Source organism: Vipera ursinii, assembly GCF_947247035.1.
Source record: "Vipera ursinii genome assembly, chromosome: 4".
Taxonomy (NCBI): Eukaryota; Metazoa; Chordata; class Lepidosauria; order Squamata; family Viperidae; genus Vipera; species Vipera ursinii.
In genome coordinates, this window is record NC_139514.1 from 55,004,986 (window position 1) to 55,025,161 (window position 20,176).

The window sequence follows — 20,176 nt, forward strand, 5'->3', positions numbered from 1 at the left end:
TTCATGCTTATCAAGTGTTGTTCTATTAGGTAAGTATTGTCATTAGCTCTGGTCAGTAACATAAATGAAGACTGTAATTGCCTGGGAAATCCATTATTAAAGAATTTTGCTAATGAATAATATGGAGTGTAATGTTTTTCTAGGTCATCTAGCATAGGGATAACACTCTACCATTGTGGTGTTAAGTGGCTTAGGTTGGCTAAGCTTCAGAATTTCAGCTCATTGAAAAGTTCTCACATTTCCCTTTATACTACAGTGTAAATAAATATCATCAGGGTCTAGAAAACATATAATACTTCACATCTTTATCTTTCTTTTTGTTTAATTTATAAAAACTGGATTATGATGAAAATAATTTCTGAGATCAAGTTTAAAATACAATATTCTCTGCTTAATTTAAACATAACAAATATTAACAAGTATCTCAGATCTGTATATTTTTAAACAAAGTAACATGATGCTAGGGAAACCAGCAAAGAAGCCATTTTTAATTTAGTTGTGTTTACACACACACCCATACCAGCCATGCTACCGACTTTTGGTGTAAGTAGTATTATATTAACTGTTGAATAGGAGCTTCTCGAAGGTCCAAACACTCTCTGCCTGGCATAAAGCCACACTTCACCTCCCATTTTCTCTCGGTCACCCTTCATATCATTTGATCAGAATTCTGTCAAATACCTTATGAGAGACACTTAATTACATCCCTGTAATTTCTGTATTCATGCTTGCTATTTTTCTCTTTGAAAAGGACAACTGTAACACCTTTCTTTCAATTATCAGACACAAATACAATCTCCAAACATGTGGGTCACAAAAGTCACAAAGCCAACAACATCCCTATTTTAATATTTCTCCAAATAAACCATCTGCACCATAAACAAGATTTATGACATTCTTTACACCTTTTGTTTCTTGGATACTAATATTTATGGCATTTGTTGCAGTTGCACACTTGAACATATCACAGAACAGAATAACAGAATAGAAAGGGACCTTGGAGAGCTTTTAGTCCAACCCTTACCGTTTCATATGGTTATATAGTCTCTACTTAAAAACCTCCAGTGTTGGAGTACATACAACTTCTAGAGGCAAGTCATTCCATTGGTTAATTGTTCTCACTGTTAGGAAGTTTCTCCTTAGTTCTAGGTTGTTTCTCTCCTTGATTAGTTTCCATCCACTGCTTCTTGTCCTGCCTTCAGGTGCTTTGGAGAATAGGTTTCTCCCCTCCTTCTTTGTGGCAGCCCCCCAAATACTGGAACAGTGCTATCATGTCACCCCCTAGTCCTTTTTTTCATTAGACTAGACATACTCAATTCCTGCAACCATACTTCATATGTTTTAAATAATTAAACCATATGTTAAATAATTAAACTAAAAATTTCTATTCTTAAATGTTAGTCTTTTGGTCCCTCCTGTGGCTAATGTTGGAGTAGAACTTAAATGCACGTGAGGTTGCCCTCTAGATATAGTTTGTAAACCACAGATGTATATAAAAAAAATGCAGATGAATGAAAAGTTGAAGAGAAAAATAGACTGAAAGAAATTGGTATCTCAACTGAAGATAAAAAAATGAAATATCAGCTTGTAGTCAGTGTAAAAGGTTATAGAAAAGTAATAGTTTGTAATAACAGTCAAGAGGGTCTTTCCTTTAAAAATACTGTAGTCTTTATAGTTTGTAAGGGTCGCGGTGGCTCAGTGGGTTAGGATGCTGAGCTTGTCGATCAGAAGGTCGGCAGTTTGGCGGGTCGAATCCCAAGTGCCACGTAACAGAGTGAGTGCCGGCCTTCTGACTCTCAGCCACTCACCCTGTGTGAACACCAAGTGAGAGCTGTATTGAAGGCTGTGAATCCCAGCAAAGCCGCAGGTCCAGATGGGGTGCTGGGGATAGTGGTCAGGAATTGTGCCGATCAATTAGCAGGGGTCCTGACAAGGATTTTTAACATCTCCTTGCAAACGGCATGTGTACCATCGTGCTTGAAAGCAGCTACCATTGTCCCAGTCCCCACGAAAACTGCAGTTGAGTGCCTGAATGACTACAGACCTATTGCATTAATGACTGTAGTCATGAAATGCTTCGAAAGATTGGTTCTCCAACATCTTAGGACATGCCTCCCACTGGACTTTGATAAACATCAATTTGCCTACAGGGGAAATAGGTTGACAGATGATGCCATAGCTACTGCTTTACACTCTGTAGCAAGTCATCTCAAGAAACCTGGAAGTTACGTCAGGATGCTTTTTGTTGACTACAGCTCAGCTTTCAACACCATTTTGCCGACCATTCTCATCGAGAAGCTGACTGACTTGAAATTCTCCCCCGCCATCTGCGATTGGATTCAAGACTTTCTTAGGGATCGGTTACAAACAGTGAGGGTTGGGTCTGCTTTGTCCACCCCCCTGAAGCTTTGCACCGGCACGCCACAGGGCTGTGTGCTTAGCCCCTACCTGTACTCTTTATACACTTATGATTGTGTATCATCTAACCCATCCACTGCAATATCAAGTTTGCAGATGATACAACTGTGGTGGGTATTGTGTGGTGGGTCCAACGCAAGGAAGAGACGCCAGCCGGAGTGTGAGTTCAGCTCTTTATTGGAGGGGGTAGTGAACTGAGGAATGAGGGTTACCTGGCCTCCTTAAATACCTGGCCAGGTAAGCGGACAGCCAATGGGGTTGGCCCTAGGTTTCCCACCGAAACTGGGTTTCCCACCGAAACCGTTCAGGCCAGCTCCCCCTGGTGGCTGTTGCTATGCAGGTGCCTGCATACATAACACCCCTCCCCCCTTAGGGAAGAACCACCTAACAAATAACAACTTGCAACTATATACACTGAGTCAACACTAATAATAATAAAAAACAAGTGTGGGGGTCACTTGCACACATAGTCTGACAGGTAGGCAGGTGTCCTGTGTGGCCGGGTGGACCGTCTGGGTGTGGTTTGGCCCTGGGCTTGGACCGCGGGTTCTTGAGGCCTCTGTGCAGGGATGCAAGAAGCTGGGAACAGGAGGCCCTCCTCCTCTGGTTCCTGCTCTGTGTTGTTCCCGGCTGTGTTGACCTCTCCTGGAGTGTGGTTCTCCTGTTGGGCATGTGTGGTGCACTCAGGGACCCTTCCTCTGAGCTGATCGATGTGTCGCCTAATGTGCCTGTCCCCCTCCACCCTCATGATGTAAGAAAGGGGTCCTGTTTTCTCAACCACTGTCCCCGGGACCCGTGGATGTCCAGCCCTGTAGTTCCTTGCCCAGACCAGGTCCCCCACGTTGAGAACCCTGTGTGCAGGTGATGATGGCGATGGTGGCCTTACAGTCTTGGCTGCTACCCGGTCTGGGTGTAAACGGTCCAGCTTGGTGATGAGACGCTGTCACCATCGCAGTTCTGCTGGGCTCTTCCCGGTAGCCACGCATGGTGTAGTGTGTTGGGCGAGTAGGAATTTCGCCAGTCTGTGATGCCAGTCCCCGCTAATGATGTGCCGGAGTGCGTCCTTGGCCGTCCTTACCATCCGTTCGGCTTGCCCGTTGGTCGATGGATGGAAGGGCGTGGAGGTGGCGTGCCTAATCCAGTTCGCCTTCAAGAACACCTGGAAATCATAGCGGTAAACTGAGGCCCGTTATCTGATACAAGGACGTCGAGGAGGCCGTATGTGGCAAAGAGAGCTCTGAGCACCTGGATCGTCCTCCCTGAGGTCATGTTGGGAACAGGGACTACCTCTAACCACTTGAAGTGACTGTCCACCACCACTAAAAACAGTTGGCCCTGGAATGGCCCGGCATAGTCAATGTGGATGCGGGACCAGGGGGTGTGTGTGGCCTCCCACCGGTGCACTGGTGTGTGTGGCATTTCTGGCCTGGATCTCTAGCACGTGTAACAGGCCTTGACCCATTCCTCAATGTCCTTGTCCAACCCAGGCCACCAGAGGTAGCTTCTGGCCAGAGCCTTCATCCTGACCACCCCCGGGTGTCCCTCGTGTAAGGAGTCCAATACCCTGGCCTGTACTGTGGTGGGAATGATGACCCTACTACCCCAGAGGAGGCATCCCTTGTGCGTCAAGATCTCGTTGCGTCTGGTGAAATAGGCCTGGAATTCAGGCCCCGGGGATTTGTCCTGCCACCGCGTGCAAACCCATGAGTGCACCCTGCCCATGATGTTGTCTGTGGCTGTGTGGCTGGCAATGTCCCTGGCATGAACTGGACACTCTGGTAGTTCTTGCAGGGCTAGGATCTGTGTGGCTGGGGCTGGCGCTGGATCAGGGGTGTTTTAAGGGTAGCCTACTTAGGCCGTCTGTGTGGCCCATCTCCTTCCCTGGTTTGTGCACCAGCTTGCAATTGTAGGCTGCAAGGAAGATGGACCACCGGAGCATTCTGGGGGACAGTATTTGGGGGGTCTGCCTGTCCGTTGTGAACAGGCCCAGGAGTGGTTTGTGGTCCGTGTAGACAGTGAACTCCCTGCCATACAGATAATCGTGGAATTTCTTGATTCCTGCCACGATTGCCAGGGCTTCTTTGTCAATTTGGGCGTTTAGACAGTGTCCTGGAATAGTAGGCTATGGGGATTTGCGCCCCGTTGGGCTCAAGGTGACTGAGTACTGCACCCACACCGTAAGGGGATGCATCGCATGCGATGCAAATGGGCTTGGACTCAATGAAATGGGTTACTGTGGACTTATCCGACAGTAATGCTTTCAAGGCCCTGAAGCTCTGGTCGTGGGCTGCCATCCAGACCCATGCTGCCTGCTTGTCTAGCAGCCTGTGGAGTGGCTCTGCAATGGCTGCCTTGTGTGGGAGGAATGCATGGTAGAAATTCAACAGACCCAGGAATGCCTGAAGCTCTGCCTTGTTCATGGGTGTGGGTGCTAGTTTGATGGCCCTCACCTTGGATTCTGTGGGGTGGATTCCCCTGGCATCTACCCTGAACCCCAAGAATTCGGTGGAAGGAACACCTATGCTGCATTTCTCCCTCTTGAGTTTGAGTCCAGCTGTGCACAGTCTGGACAGCACCTCCCTGAGCCTACCTGCCAGTTCCTCAGCTGATGCTCCTGCAATCAGGATGCCATCAAAGTAAGGGCAGACTCCTGGGATGCCCTTGAGTGTCTTCTCCATAACTTCTTGGAAGATGCCAGGAGCAACACTGACTCCAAACTGCAGCCTGTTCACCCAGAATGCCCCCCTGTGTGTTACTATGGTTTGAATGTCAGCTGTTGCCCTAGTAACCGTGAGTTGCTGGTACGCCTGCGCAAGATCGAGCCTTGCAAAGATGGTGCCGCCTTGGAGGGAAGCGAGAACGTGGCTGACCGTGGGGACTGGGTAAGCGTGCGGGTTCAGGGCGCGGTTAACCGAGCACTTATAGTCGGCGCAGATCCTTATTTCCCCGTTGTATTTGAGGGGGGTTACGATAGGGGTTTCCCACTCCCCCCCATCGACGGGCTCTAAGATTCCCTGGGCCACTAGCTTATCCAGTTCGCGCTCGATTTTGTGTTTGAGCGTGAAGGGGACTCGCCGCGGCCGGACCCTAACGGGGGAGACATTCGAGTTAAGCTTGAACGATATGGGGGGGCCTGTGTACCTGCCGAATGACCCGTCGAAGACGTCTGCGAATTCCTTGCAGACAGCCTCGACGGAGTCCCCCTGAATCTGATGGATCCCGGAGACTGTGATTCCCAGGGCCTCGAACCAGTCTAGCCCGACCAGGCTGGCTCTTCGGCCCTCTACCACTATGATGTCCAGGTGCCCTTCGCGACCCTTAAACCCCACCGAGACGGTAGCCTCCCCCTTTACCTTGACCGGTGAATTCTGAACATCGGTCAGGGTTAATTTTGTAGGCCGCAATTTAATCCGCTGCTTGTATTTAAGGGTCTCGTCTGAAATGGTCGAGACCGCTGATCCGGAGTCAAGCTCCATGCTGCAAGGGACACCTTGCAAGCGGATTGTTAATCTAATTTTGGGTTTGAGCAGCCGGCGGCTACCCGTGTGGTTAATGTCCAGCCGGCTCTCAACATAGCCAATTCGCGTTTTGGTTGGGGCCCCAGTACCTTCGAATGGTGGTTCCTCTGGTTGCAGCTCATGGATCTCCTCTCGGGGGCGCACGTGGTTCCCACCACACCCTGCGCACCTCTGGGGGTTGGTGGCATTGCTGGGAGGCCTGGGCTTGTCTGGGCGTCTGGCTCACTGGTCGGGGGTCGACCTCCGCTGGAGGAGGTCGATGCTCTGGTCGTCCTCCTCTGTGGCACCTTGCCGGTGGATGCTGGCCGCCTGGTTGCCGGACCGGGTTTCCTGGCATACTTGGACGGCCCCGCAGACCGCCTTGTGGGCTAGGATGGCATCCTTAGCTTCCTGGAGCGAAACCTCTTCTCTCTTGAACAGGCGCTCTTGCAGCCGCCTGTCTCGTAGGCCGCAGATCAACCGGTCCCGTAGTCGCTCCTCCAAGTTCGAGAACCTGCATGCAATGGCGGCTTCTCGTAGGGCGGCGAGGAAGTCGACACCGGTCTCGTCGGGGCGCTGGTCCTTTTTTTCGAATTGCGACCGTGCGGCCACCTTGGAGCGTCGGGGCTTGAAGTGGCCGTTGAGCCTGGCCACAAGGTCCCGGTAAGCGACGGTGTTGATGGCCTCCTGGGCAAACAGGTTTGCGGTGATCTCCAACAGCGCTGGCCTCCCAATGCAAAGCAGGGCTGCCGCCTTCGCACCGTCCTCTGATATCTGGTTGAACCGCATGTACATTTCAACGTGAGCCAGGTAACGGGCCCAGGTCTCGGGGTGGCGGGTATCAAACTCGCGGGGTTGTCCAGCTCTTGCCATGGCGGCAGTTGCGGTCTTGGTCCCGGATGCGGTGCTTGGCATAGTCCGGTTGGCTGGCGGTCGAGTAGGGGAGGGGAAGAAAAGAAAATGCCTTTCCCTTCACTCGCGGAGCGTTTCCCAGTGACTTCAGCGTTTCCCCAGTGACTTCAGCTCTAGGTCGGCAGCAATCCCACCTTCGTCGCCACTATTGTGTGGTGGTTCCGAGGAGGACTGTGTAGAGAGTTTCCTCCTTTAAATTTCTGGGAGTCTACCTCTGTGAAGATCTGACCTGGAAAGTTAACACAACCCAGGTGGCGAGAAAGGCCCAACAGAGGCTTCACTTTCTTAGGGTCTTGCGGAAGAACAGGGTAGAACAACAGCTAATGACCCTCTTTTACCAGTCTACTATAGAGAGCGTCCTCTCGTATGGTATTGTGGTTTGGTATGCTGATCTGACAGCCGCGGACAGGAAAGTATTACAGAGGGTAGTGAGCACAGCACAAGACATTGTGGGCTGTTCCCTGACACCACTGGATGACATCGCCAGGGCTCGTTGCCTTGGAAGAGTGAGGAAGATTCTCAGGGGTGACTCACACCCTGGACGGTATCTCTTTACTCTCCTACCATCCAGTAGCAGATATAGGAACATAGCCAGCCGTACCAACAGGCTGAAAAATAGCTTTTATCTGTGGGCTGTTAGGCTTTTAAATGGGACATAATCTTATGCAGAATTGACTTGGGAGGCCGGTGTGTGGTGTAGTTGGTTCACATGGTGTGGTAGGATGGTTTGTTGTCACTGTGTGTTGGGGGGAGAGAGCACGGGGGGAGGCTCAGCTAATCTCAATGTACACATGTTGTACTATGACAATAAAGGTTTATTATTTATTATTATTACTTGTCCCAGCTTCTGCCAACCTAGCAGTTCGAAAGCACGTACAAATGCAAGTAGAAAAATAGGGACCACTACGGTGGGAAGGTAACAGTATTCTGTGCACCTTTGGCATCTAGTCATGCCGGCCACATGACCACGGAGACGTCCTCAGCTTTGAAATGGAGATGAGCACTGCCCCCTAGAGTTGGAAACGACTAGCATGCATCTGCGGGGGAACCTTTACCTTTACCTTATAGTTTGTAATCCACAAACGTAGAGTGCTATTTGCAGACCAATAGAATCTGAGGTGTCTTATTGCAGATTACAGCACAGTTTTACAACCCTGGTAAATCAGTTTACAATCCTCATAAATGAATCTTGCTTTGTGGTTACTCTAAACAAGCCTTGCCTTGTAATAATAGCCAGAGAAACTATAGTGTAAACAGCCTTGTAGTGTAAGCAAAGTCTGGATCAGTATTTTCAGGATCATTCAATACAATAAATAAATAAATAAATAAATAAATAAATAAATAAATAAATAAATAAATAAATACATACATACATACATACATACATACATACATATAGGGAACGGTTGCTGGAATTGGGTATGTGTAGTTTAATGAAGAGAAGGGTGAAGGGTGACATGATAGCAGTGTTCCAATATCTCAGGGGCTGCCACAAAGAAGAGGGAGTCAAGCTATTCTCCAAAGCACCTGAAAGCAGGACAAGAAGCAACGGATGGAAACTAGTCAAGGAGAGAAGCAACCTAGAACTAAGGAGAAACTTCCTGACAGTTAGAACAATTAACCAGTGGAACAACCTGCCTCCAGAAGTGGTGAATGCTCCAACACTGGAAGTTTTTAAGAAGAGACTGGACAACCATTTGCCTGAAATGGTATAGGGTTTCCTGCCTGAGCAGGGGGTTGGACTAGATGACCTCCAAGGTCCCTTCCAACTTCTTCTTCTTCTTCTTCTTCTTCTTCTTCTTCTTCTTCTTCTTCTTCTTCTTCTTCTTCTTCTTCTTCTTCTTCTTCTTATTATTATTATTATTATTATTATTATTATATTATTATTATTATTATTATTATTATTATTATTATTATTATTATTATTACATACATAAATAAAATTCAAGAAGTGGCTCATTTGCTTATAGTAACTTGAGGTTCTTTACCTAGGAATATGTGTGCCTGACATCACATGTTTCTTATGCATTTGTCTCTCCTGCTTTTCTAAGATGTGTAAGTAGGAGTGCAATCGTTTTTTGGGGGGGAGGGGCTTCTCTCAATATTCTTTGGAGACTCCCACTTGCAAGTGCTGTCTAATAAACACTGCACTAAGCCTTGATTATTTGCCTTGGGTCCTGCATTTGACTCCACACTTGGAAACAAGATAGAGAATCAATAGGAGGCAAGACGAGAAACAATGGATGGAAACTAATCAAGGAGAGAAGCAACCTGGAATTATGGAGAAGCTTCCTAACAGTGAGGACAATTAACCAGTGGAACAGCTTGCCTTCAGACATTTTGGGTGCTTCATCACTGGAGGTTTTTAAGAAAAGACTGGGCAGCCATCTGTCTGAAATGGTATAGGGCACGGGTCGGCAAGCCGCGGCTCCGGAGCCGCATGCGGCTCTTTGAGCTGTGTCCTGTGGCTCCCAGCCGCCCGGTGCGCACGCACCTCTTCGAACGGGCAGTGGTGCGCGCGCACCTCTCCAAATGGAGAGTGGCACCACCCGTTTGGAGAGGTGCGCGTGCACCTCTCCGAACGAGTGGAGGTGCGCGCGCACCTCCCCAAACCTCCGCGCGAACGGGCAGCGGTGCCACTCTTTGGGAAAGCGGCAGCTGTGCAAATGGGCTGCGGCAGCTTTCCCAACAAGCGGCGCTGCTGCCCATTCCGAGAGGTGCGCGCGCACCTCTCCGAACGGGCGGAGGTGCGTGCGCACCTCCCCAAACCTTTGGAGAGGTGCGCGTGCACCTCCGCATGAACGGGCAGTGGCGCCGCTCTTTGGGAAAGCTGCCGCGGCACATTTGCAGGCTGCCGAAAGCGGCAGCTGTGCAAACGGGCCACGGCAGCTTTCCCAACAAGCAGCGCCGCTGCCCATTCTGAGAGGTGTGCGCGCACCTCTCCGAACAAGCAGAGGTATGCGTGCACCTCCCCAAACCTTTGGAGAGGTGCGCGCGCACCTCCACACGAACGGGCAGCGGCGCCGCTCTTTGGGAAAGCTGTCGTGGCACTCTTGCAGGCTGCCGAAGGCGGTAGCTCTGTAAACAGGCCGTCGCCGTCACGCAACCGGGAACCGGTTCCATCACACATAAAAAAATGGCAACCGCGCGCGTCCGCGCATGCGCAAGAAAAACCGATTTTGCACATGCAGCTGTGTAAACGGGCCGCAGCAGCTTTCCCAACAAGCAGCGCCGTTGCCCATTCCGAGAGGTGCGCGTGCACTTCTCCGAACAAGCAGAGGTGCGCGCACACCTCCCCAAACCTTTGGAGAGATGCGCGCGCACCTCCGTGCGAACGGGCAGCAGCGCCGCTCTTTGCAAAGCTGTCGCGGCACATTTGCAGGCTGCCGAATGTGGTAGCTCTGCAAACAGGCCGTCGCGCAACCGGGAACTGGTTCCATCACACATAAAAAATGGCAACCGCGCGCATCTGCGCATGTGCAAGAAAAACTCATTTTGCGCATGCACAAAACATTTTTGTGCATGCGCATGCATGGACACACGCACGCGGCTCCCACTTTTTTTATGTGTGATGGAACCGGTTTCCAGTGGCTCTTTTCCTTTTTCAGGTTGCCGACCCCTGGTATAGGGTCTCCTGCTTGAGCAGGGGGTTGGACTAGAAGACATCCAAGGTCCCTTCTGCCTCTATTCTGATTGGTTGAATGTGTCTAATAGATTACCACCTCAGTCACTCCATTGCTATATACAACATTTCCTGGTAATAGTGAGAACAGTAGCAGGCAGATTTGGGATAGTGCATCACAAGTGTAACCAAATCCCAGTTTTACCTCAAACATGTTTCTGTTATTGTAATGTAAAATAGGATATCTAATTTACAGATCTGGAAGTGTACAACCCACAAACTAGGAGTAAAATGCCGTGCATAGATCACACAGGCAGGATGTATGCATTTATCCATTTATCCATATCCATTATGTCTCCTTGAATGCCTTTGTTGTAATTATCTCTCTATAAATAGGTACCCATGTAGGGACACGGTGGCTCAGTGGGTTAGCACGCTGAGCTTGTCGATCAGAAGGTCGGCAGTTTGGCGGGTCGAATCCCGAGTGCCGTGTAACAGAGTGAGCACCTGTTACTCGTCCCAGCTTCTGCCCACCTAGCAGTTCGAAAGCACGTAAAAATGCAAGTAGAAAAATAGGGACCACTACGGTGGGAAGGTAACAGCGTTCCGTGCGCCTTTGGCATCTAGTCATGCCGGCCACATGACCATGGAGAAGTCCTCGGACAAATGCTGGCTCTTTGGCTTTGAAACGGAGATGAGCACCGGCCCCTAGAGTCGGAAACAACTAGCACGCATGTGCGGGGGAACCTTTACCTTTACCTTTAAATAGGTACCCAAACCATTCCCCCCACCACCTTTTTTCTTTGAAGTCTGAGGCTTTGCAGAGAAATGTTCGGAACTTCATACTGTACCTCTTAATTGTATTGAATGGGGTGAGGCTGTAATTAAAACTGTTTTCTCTTTTTGGGTGATGTGTTTCTCTTCTAAGTGGTGGCAGAAATCATAGTAGAAGTCTATAGCACTACATACTTTTTAATATACTGTTAATGCATCTGAAAAACAGATGGGAGCCATTTCTAGCTGGGGGAGTTTTTAGTGCCATATAGTGCTGTCATATAACTTTGGTCAGTTGAGATAGTGATTAGTGCTCCCTTTTCCTTCACAATGGCCTTCTCCAGTTCAAGAAGGATGGAGAAAACTGCATCTAAGGCAATGAATAATTATCTCCTAATCTTCATAACTGTTCCTTGTTTTACTGCAAGACACACCCAAACATTATTTTTGGCACTAAAAGCATATTATGTCTTGCTCATAGAATGACAGTCACAAATTAACTATGGTTTGTTGAATGAACAATTATTTTGGGGATCATACATTACACTAATCCATAAATTATGATATACAAACCAGGCAGAATTCATGAAACATGCTCAAGCAAGACAAACCAACTCACAGTATGGCATGTAAGTCAAATATATGACCTGAGCTTACACAGGACACCTTGGTAGAGTTGCATCTGGGGGTACTATGAGTAAATGCTGTTTATAGGCAACCAATACTGTAGAAGAAAATATATGTAGCTCAGGACTGAACTGTTATATTCAATAGTTATATACCCTGTTTATAATTAGGGTAATAAAATCTAAGAATCTAAAAATGATGTACTGATGATGTTACCTAGTCAGGTTATAAAATGTCTGCAAGCGGACAACCAAGCTCAGAGAGCACCAAGGACTCCACAGATAGGCACCATTAGCCGGGCCTAAGATCTAAAAAAATAAAAGTGCTGGAATGGGAGCCTCAAATGGGGGTTTTCAATCAAAATGCTTGGACTTTGCTTGGATCCTCATGATCAGGAGACCCCACCGATGTTGTCCTCACTGGCTCCTCTCTCATGGATTACAATTGACCTCTGGGTTTATGAGAAAGTATATTTTGAAAATCAGAGAAGGCTGCACCAATCAGCCTATTAGACTTCTGAGCCCTAGAAAAGTTTCACAACTCCACGCAGCTTTCGTTTGACAGAACTCGTCCCCTCCCCCTCCCACCTTGAACATCTCGGCTTTCATTGCCAATTCCTTAGAAAACTTGTGTGTGGAGAAATTCCTCCTCCTCCTTCCTCCCTGGCGCCTTCTCCGCCTCCAAGGCGTTCGCCGGCCACGGGGAGGGCTGACCGGCCCGGGCGGGGAGTGCCGTTTGCCGAGCTGACCGCCCCGCGGGGTCCTTTTCTTCAGAACAATTCGCAAGCCCGTCACATCCGCTGGGAAGTTACTCGGCCCGTGTTTGGACAAGGCGGCGGCGCGCCCCGCAGTGGTAAACCCAAGTCCCGAGACGCTTCTTGCTCCGGCAAGACCCTTCCTTTCTCGGGACGGTCAAGGGAGGTCTTCGCGGGACGGCCATGCGGGAAGGAGCACCATGAAGCCGGGCTGCCCAGGCGCCTTCCTTGCCTCCCACCGCCGCGGCCGCTTTGAGGAACAGCGCAGGGCCAGGCGGCGGCTCCCTCTTCTCTAACCTCCTCGGGTTGCGGCGGCCGGGATGTGGCGGGCGGCCGCCTGGGTTACGCTGCTGCTGCTCCTGCTAGCAGTGGCGGAGCGCGGCCGGGCTGGCTTCGCCTTCCGCCTCCAAGTGTCTTCCCCGCGGAACCCCGAGGGCAGCCTGGTTCCCACGCCCGTCTGGCTAAAGTCGCGGAGCAGCGGCGGAACCGGCAGCCCGCCGGCGCTCCCGGAAGCCTCGGGCTTGGCCTTAGCGTCGGATCCCGGCGGCTCCCTCAACTTTCTAGCCATGGTGGACAATCTGCAGGGAGACTCGGGACGCGGCTACTATCTCGAGCTGCTCCTCGGCACCCCGCCGCAGAAGGTACGGGGCGGCGCCGGAGCGGGGCTGGTGGAACCACCGAGGGAGGTTTCCCCTACACAGAGTTGACCCGTTTGTGGGTTCGCACTCGGGACGGCGAAAGTCTCTTTTCCGCCACCGCCCGCCTCCTGGAGCGGAGCTCTCCCTTTCCCTTTCCTGGGCGATTCGAGGACCCGGACGCGGGGGTGGGTGGGGAGGTAGGTAGGTAGGATAATACAAGGCTTAAAGCAGCCTCCGTCAACCAGGTGCTCTCCAGGGCGTACTGTGGCTTTAAGCCGCTTTGGTTCCTGCGCGCCCGGAGTCCCGGTGGGGGAAACTGGTTTAATGCGTCCGAAGGCTGTTGGGAGAAATAGATGGGGTTTTCTGAAGTACTCAGAAGTGCCTAAGATCCGACTGATCTTGCTACTTCGAGGCTAACTCCGATGCTTCCGGCAAGCCCACGGATTTCCAAAGCTGTAGTTCTCTCTCTCTCTCTCTCTCTCTCTCTCTCTCTCTCTCTCTCTCTCTCTCTCTCTCTCTCTCTCTCTCTGGAGGATGACGTAAATGGTCAATATCTTACTGTATTAAAACTCCATTACGTCTCCTTTGAATGCCTTTGTTCAATCTGATGCTGTTGCCATTCAACTTTATTATCATCTGGGGTTTTAAAACAGGCATTTTTAAAATCAGTTACTAACATTTAGGTAAAGGTAAAGGTTCCCCCCCCCCCACATGCGTGCTAGTTGTTTCTGACTCTAGGGCCGGTGCTCATCTCTCTTTAAAAGCCGAAGAGCCAGTGCTTGTCTGAGGACGTCTCTGTGGTCATGTAGCCGGCATGACTAGATGCCAAAGGCGCACGGAGCGCTGTTACCTTCCCACCGTAGTGGTCCCTATTTTTCTACTTGCATTTTTACGTGCTTTCGAACTGCTAGGTTGGCAGAAGCTGGGATGAGTAACAGGGCACTCGGATTCAACCTACCAAACTGCCGACCTTCCGATCGACAAGCTCAGCGTCCTAACCCACCGAGCCACCATGTCCCTTAACATTTAATTATCTCTCTATAAATAGGCGCCCAAACCATTCCCCCCCCCCCGTTTTTTAAGTCTGAGGCTTTGCAGAGAAACGTTCATAACTTCATACTGTGTCTCTTAGTTGTATTGAGTGGGGTGAGGCTGTAATTAAAACTGTTTCCTCTTTTTGGGTGATGTGTCTTTTTTCTAAATGGTGGCAGAAATCATAGTAGAAGTCTATTGCACTATATACTTTTTAATATACTGTTAATACATCTGAAAAACAGATGGGAGCCATTTCTGGCTGGGCGAGTTTTTAGTGCCCGGAAAAGTAAAATATTACTTTCCTTGCCACAATAAAACTCCTTTCCCCCACCCTTTACAGTGTTGAATGTGCGTAGCTCTTGATGATTTCTGAATTTGGAACAGCTCTATAATATTTCAGAATAACCTGAATTCTGGAATTCATTGTGTTTATGTTTGCACCAGTGACTTTTTGAATCACAAGCCCTGCCCTTGCTATATAGCATTTGCTACTTCTGAAATAAGGAACAAAGGATCTTTCTATAACTGTGTAGCAAAATCCTGGTGTAGATGCTGATTCCATGTGGCTTGCTGATTGTGTAACTGTAGGCATTCTATTGCCATTGTAAGTTTTACAGCTGACGCATAAGCACAAAAATGTGAGGTAAGCTTTTCCTGTTCATAGGACAGTTCATGTTTGTCCTCGACACTCCTTTTTCCTCATCCTGTGCCGAGCTGGATTCTGGTCAGGTTGCACATCCTGCTAAGCCCGAGAAAAAAAAAAGTCAAAAAGAGATCAAACCATATTATGGCTTAGTAGACACTGCATGACCTATGTTTCTGTGTATGTGGGTAGAGAGTATGTGGTCTATATTTCACATCAACCCACTTAGACGAATTTGAATTCTAACTCATAAGCACAGAACCCTCACAATCTGACCTTTGTGCTTACTGAGGTCTGCAAGCCAACGGGCTAAAATCTTTCAACTTTCTTGTGTTTGTGAGAATATTGAGAAAATAATTTCATAGTTGTTAAGGCAAGATTTGTTTCAATTATGACTTGATGAATGAACTACAATGATGTGGTTTCCACATTCTCCCGAGTCATGCATATACATTTTTTTCCTAATTTTTGAAGTGCCATGAATCCTATTTTTCTGTCACATCTGAAGTCTGGAACAACATCCACCCACAGATTAATTTGGTCTTCATTTTGACTTTGTTCAAAATTGCTAATAAAACTTCTCCCAGGTCTTGGGCTCGTGGCCTCTTATATGGTGTGTATATTTCTAGAAAGGTGGTTGGTTTTTTTTAGGGAAGGGAGGATCAGTTGTCTTTTATTTGTCTTTTAAATTGTTTTACTATTGTGCACTTGCCCACTGTCGCAATGGAATTAGATGACCTTATAATTTTATACAGTGTTCTAAACATGAGGGGGCCAAGACCAAACTAAATTTGATTTTTATTTACATTTTAATTGAAATGTATATGATTACTCTCTGAATTATGTATTTAATCATTTTTGCTCTTCTGCTTAATTAAAAAATTACAATTTAATAATTCTTTGAAGTCTTCACACAATTCTCATGTGTTAGGATCTGCACTATAAATTTAAATTTATGAACCACAGTTCACTAACTATAGTGGCTTAGTTTATATAACATGTCAAGCCAAAACCAAACAAATCATGAAAGATATAAATTCAGCCGTTATGTGAAAGAGTTGCAAAGATATCAAACTTGTGCATTTCCTGGAAGGCTGTTGAAAAGTGACAATTTTTGCCTTTGGTGATGGATTGGTACTTAGTTACTACAAACTTTGGTAAATTTTCAGAAAGAAATATCGAGTGAGGGAGTGCTTGTATTCATGTTAATCCTACCCTAGGTCTGAATAATGTGATAAATTCTGTTTAATCCAGTAGAAGCTTTTGAATTGTTTGCAATTGTGAGCCCACGGCACTGATTCATTGCAACAAGGTCTCGGACTGGAGAAGGCTAGATATCCTTGAAAGCAGCATAATGGGATGTTCACAGAGTGGGCAACTCTACAGTACCTTGTTTATATCCTTTCAGCCCATATAAGTTCAGATGAATGCCTGAATTACATTATGAAGAACCCTTTTCTGGGTGCCAGCAATGCCATTTCCCAGAGAATTCCACCTGTTCTTCTCTCCAACAGTTCTGGGATCATAGTAACGATTGTTATTACGCTGGTAATATCAAAAAATAATGAATTATAGTTGATAGTGTTGGTTTGAAACTAGAGAAGGGTAATCTACGTGATAAATGGCAGGTGGTTGTACGGAGGGCCATATCAACATCTGGGATCGCGCCCCCACTGTCTTCAAGCGGTGGCGCGCTCCGACCCTCCGGTTAGCACCCTCTTGCCCGGGGGTGAGGGTGATCAGGTCCCTGAGCTTAGGCTGGTTTATTTTAACGCCAGATCCGTTGTTAACAAGGCTCCCCTCATTCGTGACTTGATCGAGGAGGAATGCGCGGATCTGGCATGCATTATGGAAACTTGGGTGGGCTCGGAGGAAGGGGTCCCTCTGACTGAATTATGCCCCCCAGGTTTCCATGTGCTACACCGGCCGCGGGCTCAGGGTAGGGGTGGAGGGGTGGCGGTGGTTATCAGGGAGACTTTATGTCCGCGGGAGACCACCATTGTCCAGACTGGCGGGAGTGAGACCCTCCTCCTGAGATGTGGCCCTTGGGTTCAGATGGGCTTGTTGCTTACATACCTGGCGCCCAGCTGTGTGGCAACAGCCCTGCCCGAGCTGCTCGACACCCTCTCAGGGTTGGCGGTGGAGTTCCCCAGACTTATGGTGCTGGGTGACTTCAACCTGCCTTCACTGGGAGGGTCGTCTGAGTTGGCTTGGGAGTTCATGGCTTCCATGACAGCCATGGGCCTGACCCAAGTAATTCAGGGCCTGACTCATGTGGGGGGTCACACTCTCAACCTGGTGTTCCTGTCCGGACAGTGGTTGGATGATCTGGGAGGGGGTTCACCAGTCATTGTTCCCCTGTCATGGTCTGACCATTATCTCCTGCGGCTGGTCTTCCGTTATGCTACCCCCACTGCTGGGCTGCGGAACCGACCAGGTGGTTCTGCCCCAGGCGCCTAATGGACCTGGAACGGTTCCAGATGGCACTTGGGTCTATACCCATTGCCCTCACTCACAGCCCAGTTGATGCCTTGGTTGATGCCTGGGATAGGGCGGCTGCTGAGGCACTCAACTGTGTTGTACCCTTGCGACCCCTGGCCCGGTGCAGATCCCGTTGGGCTCCACGGTTTTCTGTGGAGCTCCGGGAGATGAAGCATCAGAGACGGGGTCTAGAGAGCTGTTGGAGATCCACCCAATCCGAATCTGACCGATTGCAGTTAAGAATCTTTATAAGGTCTTATCTTGCGGCGATGAGGACGGCGAAGGCTAATTACTTCGCTGTCCTCATCGCGTCCGCAGATAATTGCCCGGCCGCCCTGTTTAGGGTGACTCGCTCCCTTCTTAACCAGGAGGTGAGGGGGGATCCCTTGCAGGGGCGGGCTGAGGAGTTTAGTCATCATCTGATGGACAAAATCGCTCAGATCCAGGCCGGTTTGGACTCTGACTGGGTGGAGTCTGACGTGGAGGAATTGGACGGTCTTGAGCATGTTATCTGGACTGAGTTCGATCCTGTTTCCCCTGATGATGTGGACAGGATGAGGAGGAGGCTGAGCTCCACCACCTGTTTGTTGGACCCGTGCCCCTCCTGGCTGGTTTATGCAGCTTGGGAGGAGACACGAGGCTGGTTCCAGGCAGTAATAACTGCATTGGCTTCCGGTTGCCCTTCGGGTGAGATTCAAGGTGCTGGTGATGACCTATAAAGCCCTAAATGGCAAGGGTCCGGGATATTTGAGGGAACACCTGCTGCCAGCATCAAGCTCCCTTCGTCCAGTGCACTCCCACAGGGAGGGTCTTCTCAGGGTGCCACCGGTTAAAGATTGCCAGCGGGTAACACCCAGGGGTAGGGCCTTCTCAGTGGGCGCGCCTGCCGTTTGGAACCAGCTGCCCATGGAGCATAGGACTGCCCCTGACCTCTAGTTCTGTTTGCGTTTGTTCAAAAGTAAGGGTTTTGAACAACCCCAGTAATGGTTACTTCCTAGGTAAATATGTTATAGCTGCAGCATATGACTTCATATTAGTAGTAATGCTTAATAAGTTATTTCTATATATCGCACCCACACATACACTCAAACTTACTTAAAATTTATAAGATATCTAAATATTTAACTGTTGTTTAAATAGACCAGTAAGAAGTAATCTATTATTCTTCTACACAGAAATCTGCAAACTTCATTTAAGGAGATTACATCTTCAATACAGTATAACTATTTTTTTTTTCTCCTTAGAAGTTTTATCAGAAACTGGATATTGATAAACTGGGGAAAAAAGTTCAGTAATTTATATATGTATGTATGTATTATACTTGAATACTTTGAAGTTTAAAAACTTAATTATTTTTCTCTGTGTCATGAGATTGCATGTGAAGAAATAATGTCTCGTTGGGCAGGATGACTAGTCAGATGATGAACCTATTAATCCTCTGAATGTTCACAGTCCTAAAGTGCATAATAATCAGTTGTGTTGGTTCAAAAGAAGTTTTTTGAAAAGCTGAGTCTTATTTCCTGAAAGCCTTCAGGGCTTAAAACTTTCATATATATATTTTTCCCAAATATAATGGTTCTTTGTAATATTTCAACGGATCATTATAGGACGTTGCTGATATAAAGAGGATGGAAATGAAGAATGGCGAATCTTCTTCCTCTATTTCAATTTTGCTTTGTTCCATTAGCTTTTAATATCCTTTTGACTGAAGTGGTGGTTGTCTTCCTTCTCATATGATTTGGTACATTTGTCTTATCATATAGGTTTTTTCTGTTTTTTATGGTTTTGAACATAGGCTATGGGAAAAGGTTTTCCACTGAATTACAAGCATGCAATTGTCACTGTTCTTCAATTCATTAAATATTTTTTTTTTACAAAATTGCACCCACTGTTTGGGATTGCTTTTGCCAATGAACAAGTTGGAATTTTTTTTTTTTTTGTTTGAAGAGGCTGGTATGGACAAGGGAATGCTGGAGAAAATGCCTTGTGAGTCCTTTGGGGGATTTGGATTTTAAAGCCATAGTACGAATATTTGAAAGGATTATTATTATTTGCCAAGATACCGCTGAAATATTTCTAAATACTTAGTGTAGGAGGAAGGGTATCTGTAGCCTTTCAAAAAAACTACAACTCTCATCAGTCCAACCCACCTGGTTGATGCTGAGGAAGGCTGGAGAGCCATAGTTCCTGGCCCTTTGAGCTAGACATCAAGTGCCCTCTTTGTAACTGATTTCCCATGTGGATCTGACTACAGTGTACAGGTGGTCCTTGACTCACAACAGTTCATTTAGCGATCGTTCAAACTTACATTGGCACTGAAAAAAGTGACTTATGACCGTTTTTCACACTTATGACCGTTGCATCATCCCCATGGTCGCGTGATCCAAATTCAAACACTTGGCAACTTTCTCTTAACTTATGATGGTTGCAGTGTTCTGTGGTTATGTGAGCCCTTTTTGTGGCCTTCTGTCAAGTAAAGTTAATGGGGAAGCCAGATTTAGTTAACAACTGCCTTACTAACTTAACAACGGTAGTGATTCACTTAACGTGGTAAGAAAGATTGTAAAATGGGGCAAAACTCACTTAACAACTGTCTCACCTAGCAACGGAAATTTTGGGCTCAATTGCGGTCATAAGGACTACCTGTACTGTTATTTTGTGCAGTCTCTCCTGAGTAGAACTGTGATACTGGGATTTTTTTCTCTTGAAAGGCCTGTAACTGATATTTTTCCCCTGTTTCTAGAACTTGACGAGGATAAATCGAATACTTGCCAT

At 47.8% G+C, this 20,176-nt stretch overlaps 1 protein-coding gene across 1 annotated transcript in view; it reads left to right on the forward strand.

Moving 5' to 3' along the window:
* Positions 1–12,623: 12,623 nt before the first annotated feature.
* Positions 12,624–20,176, forward strand: part of BACE2 (beta-secretase 2) — a 44,705-nt gene continuing 37,152 nt past the window's right edge. The window contains exon 1 of the mRNA XM_083361442.1: positions 12,624–13,245. Coding sequence (XP_083217568.1) covers positions 12,925–13,245 — 321 coding nt within the window. The 5' untranslated portion in view covers positions 12,624–12,924. The remainder of the gene's footprint in view (positions 13,246–20,176) is intronic.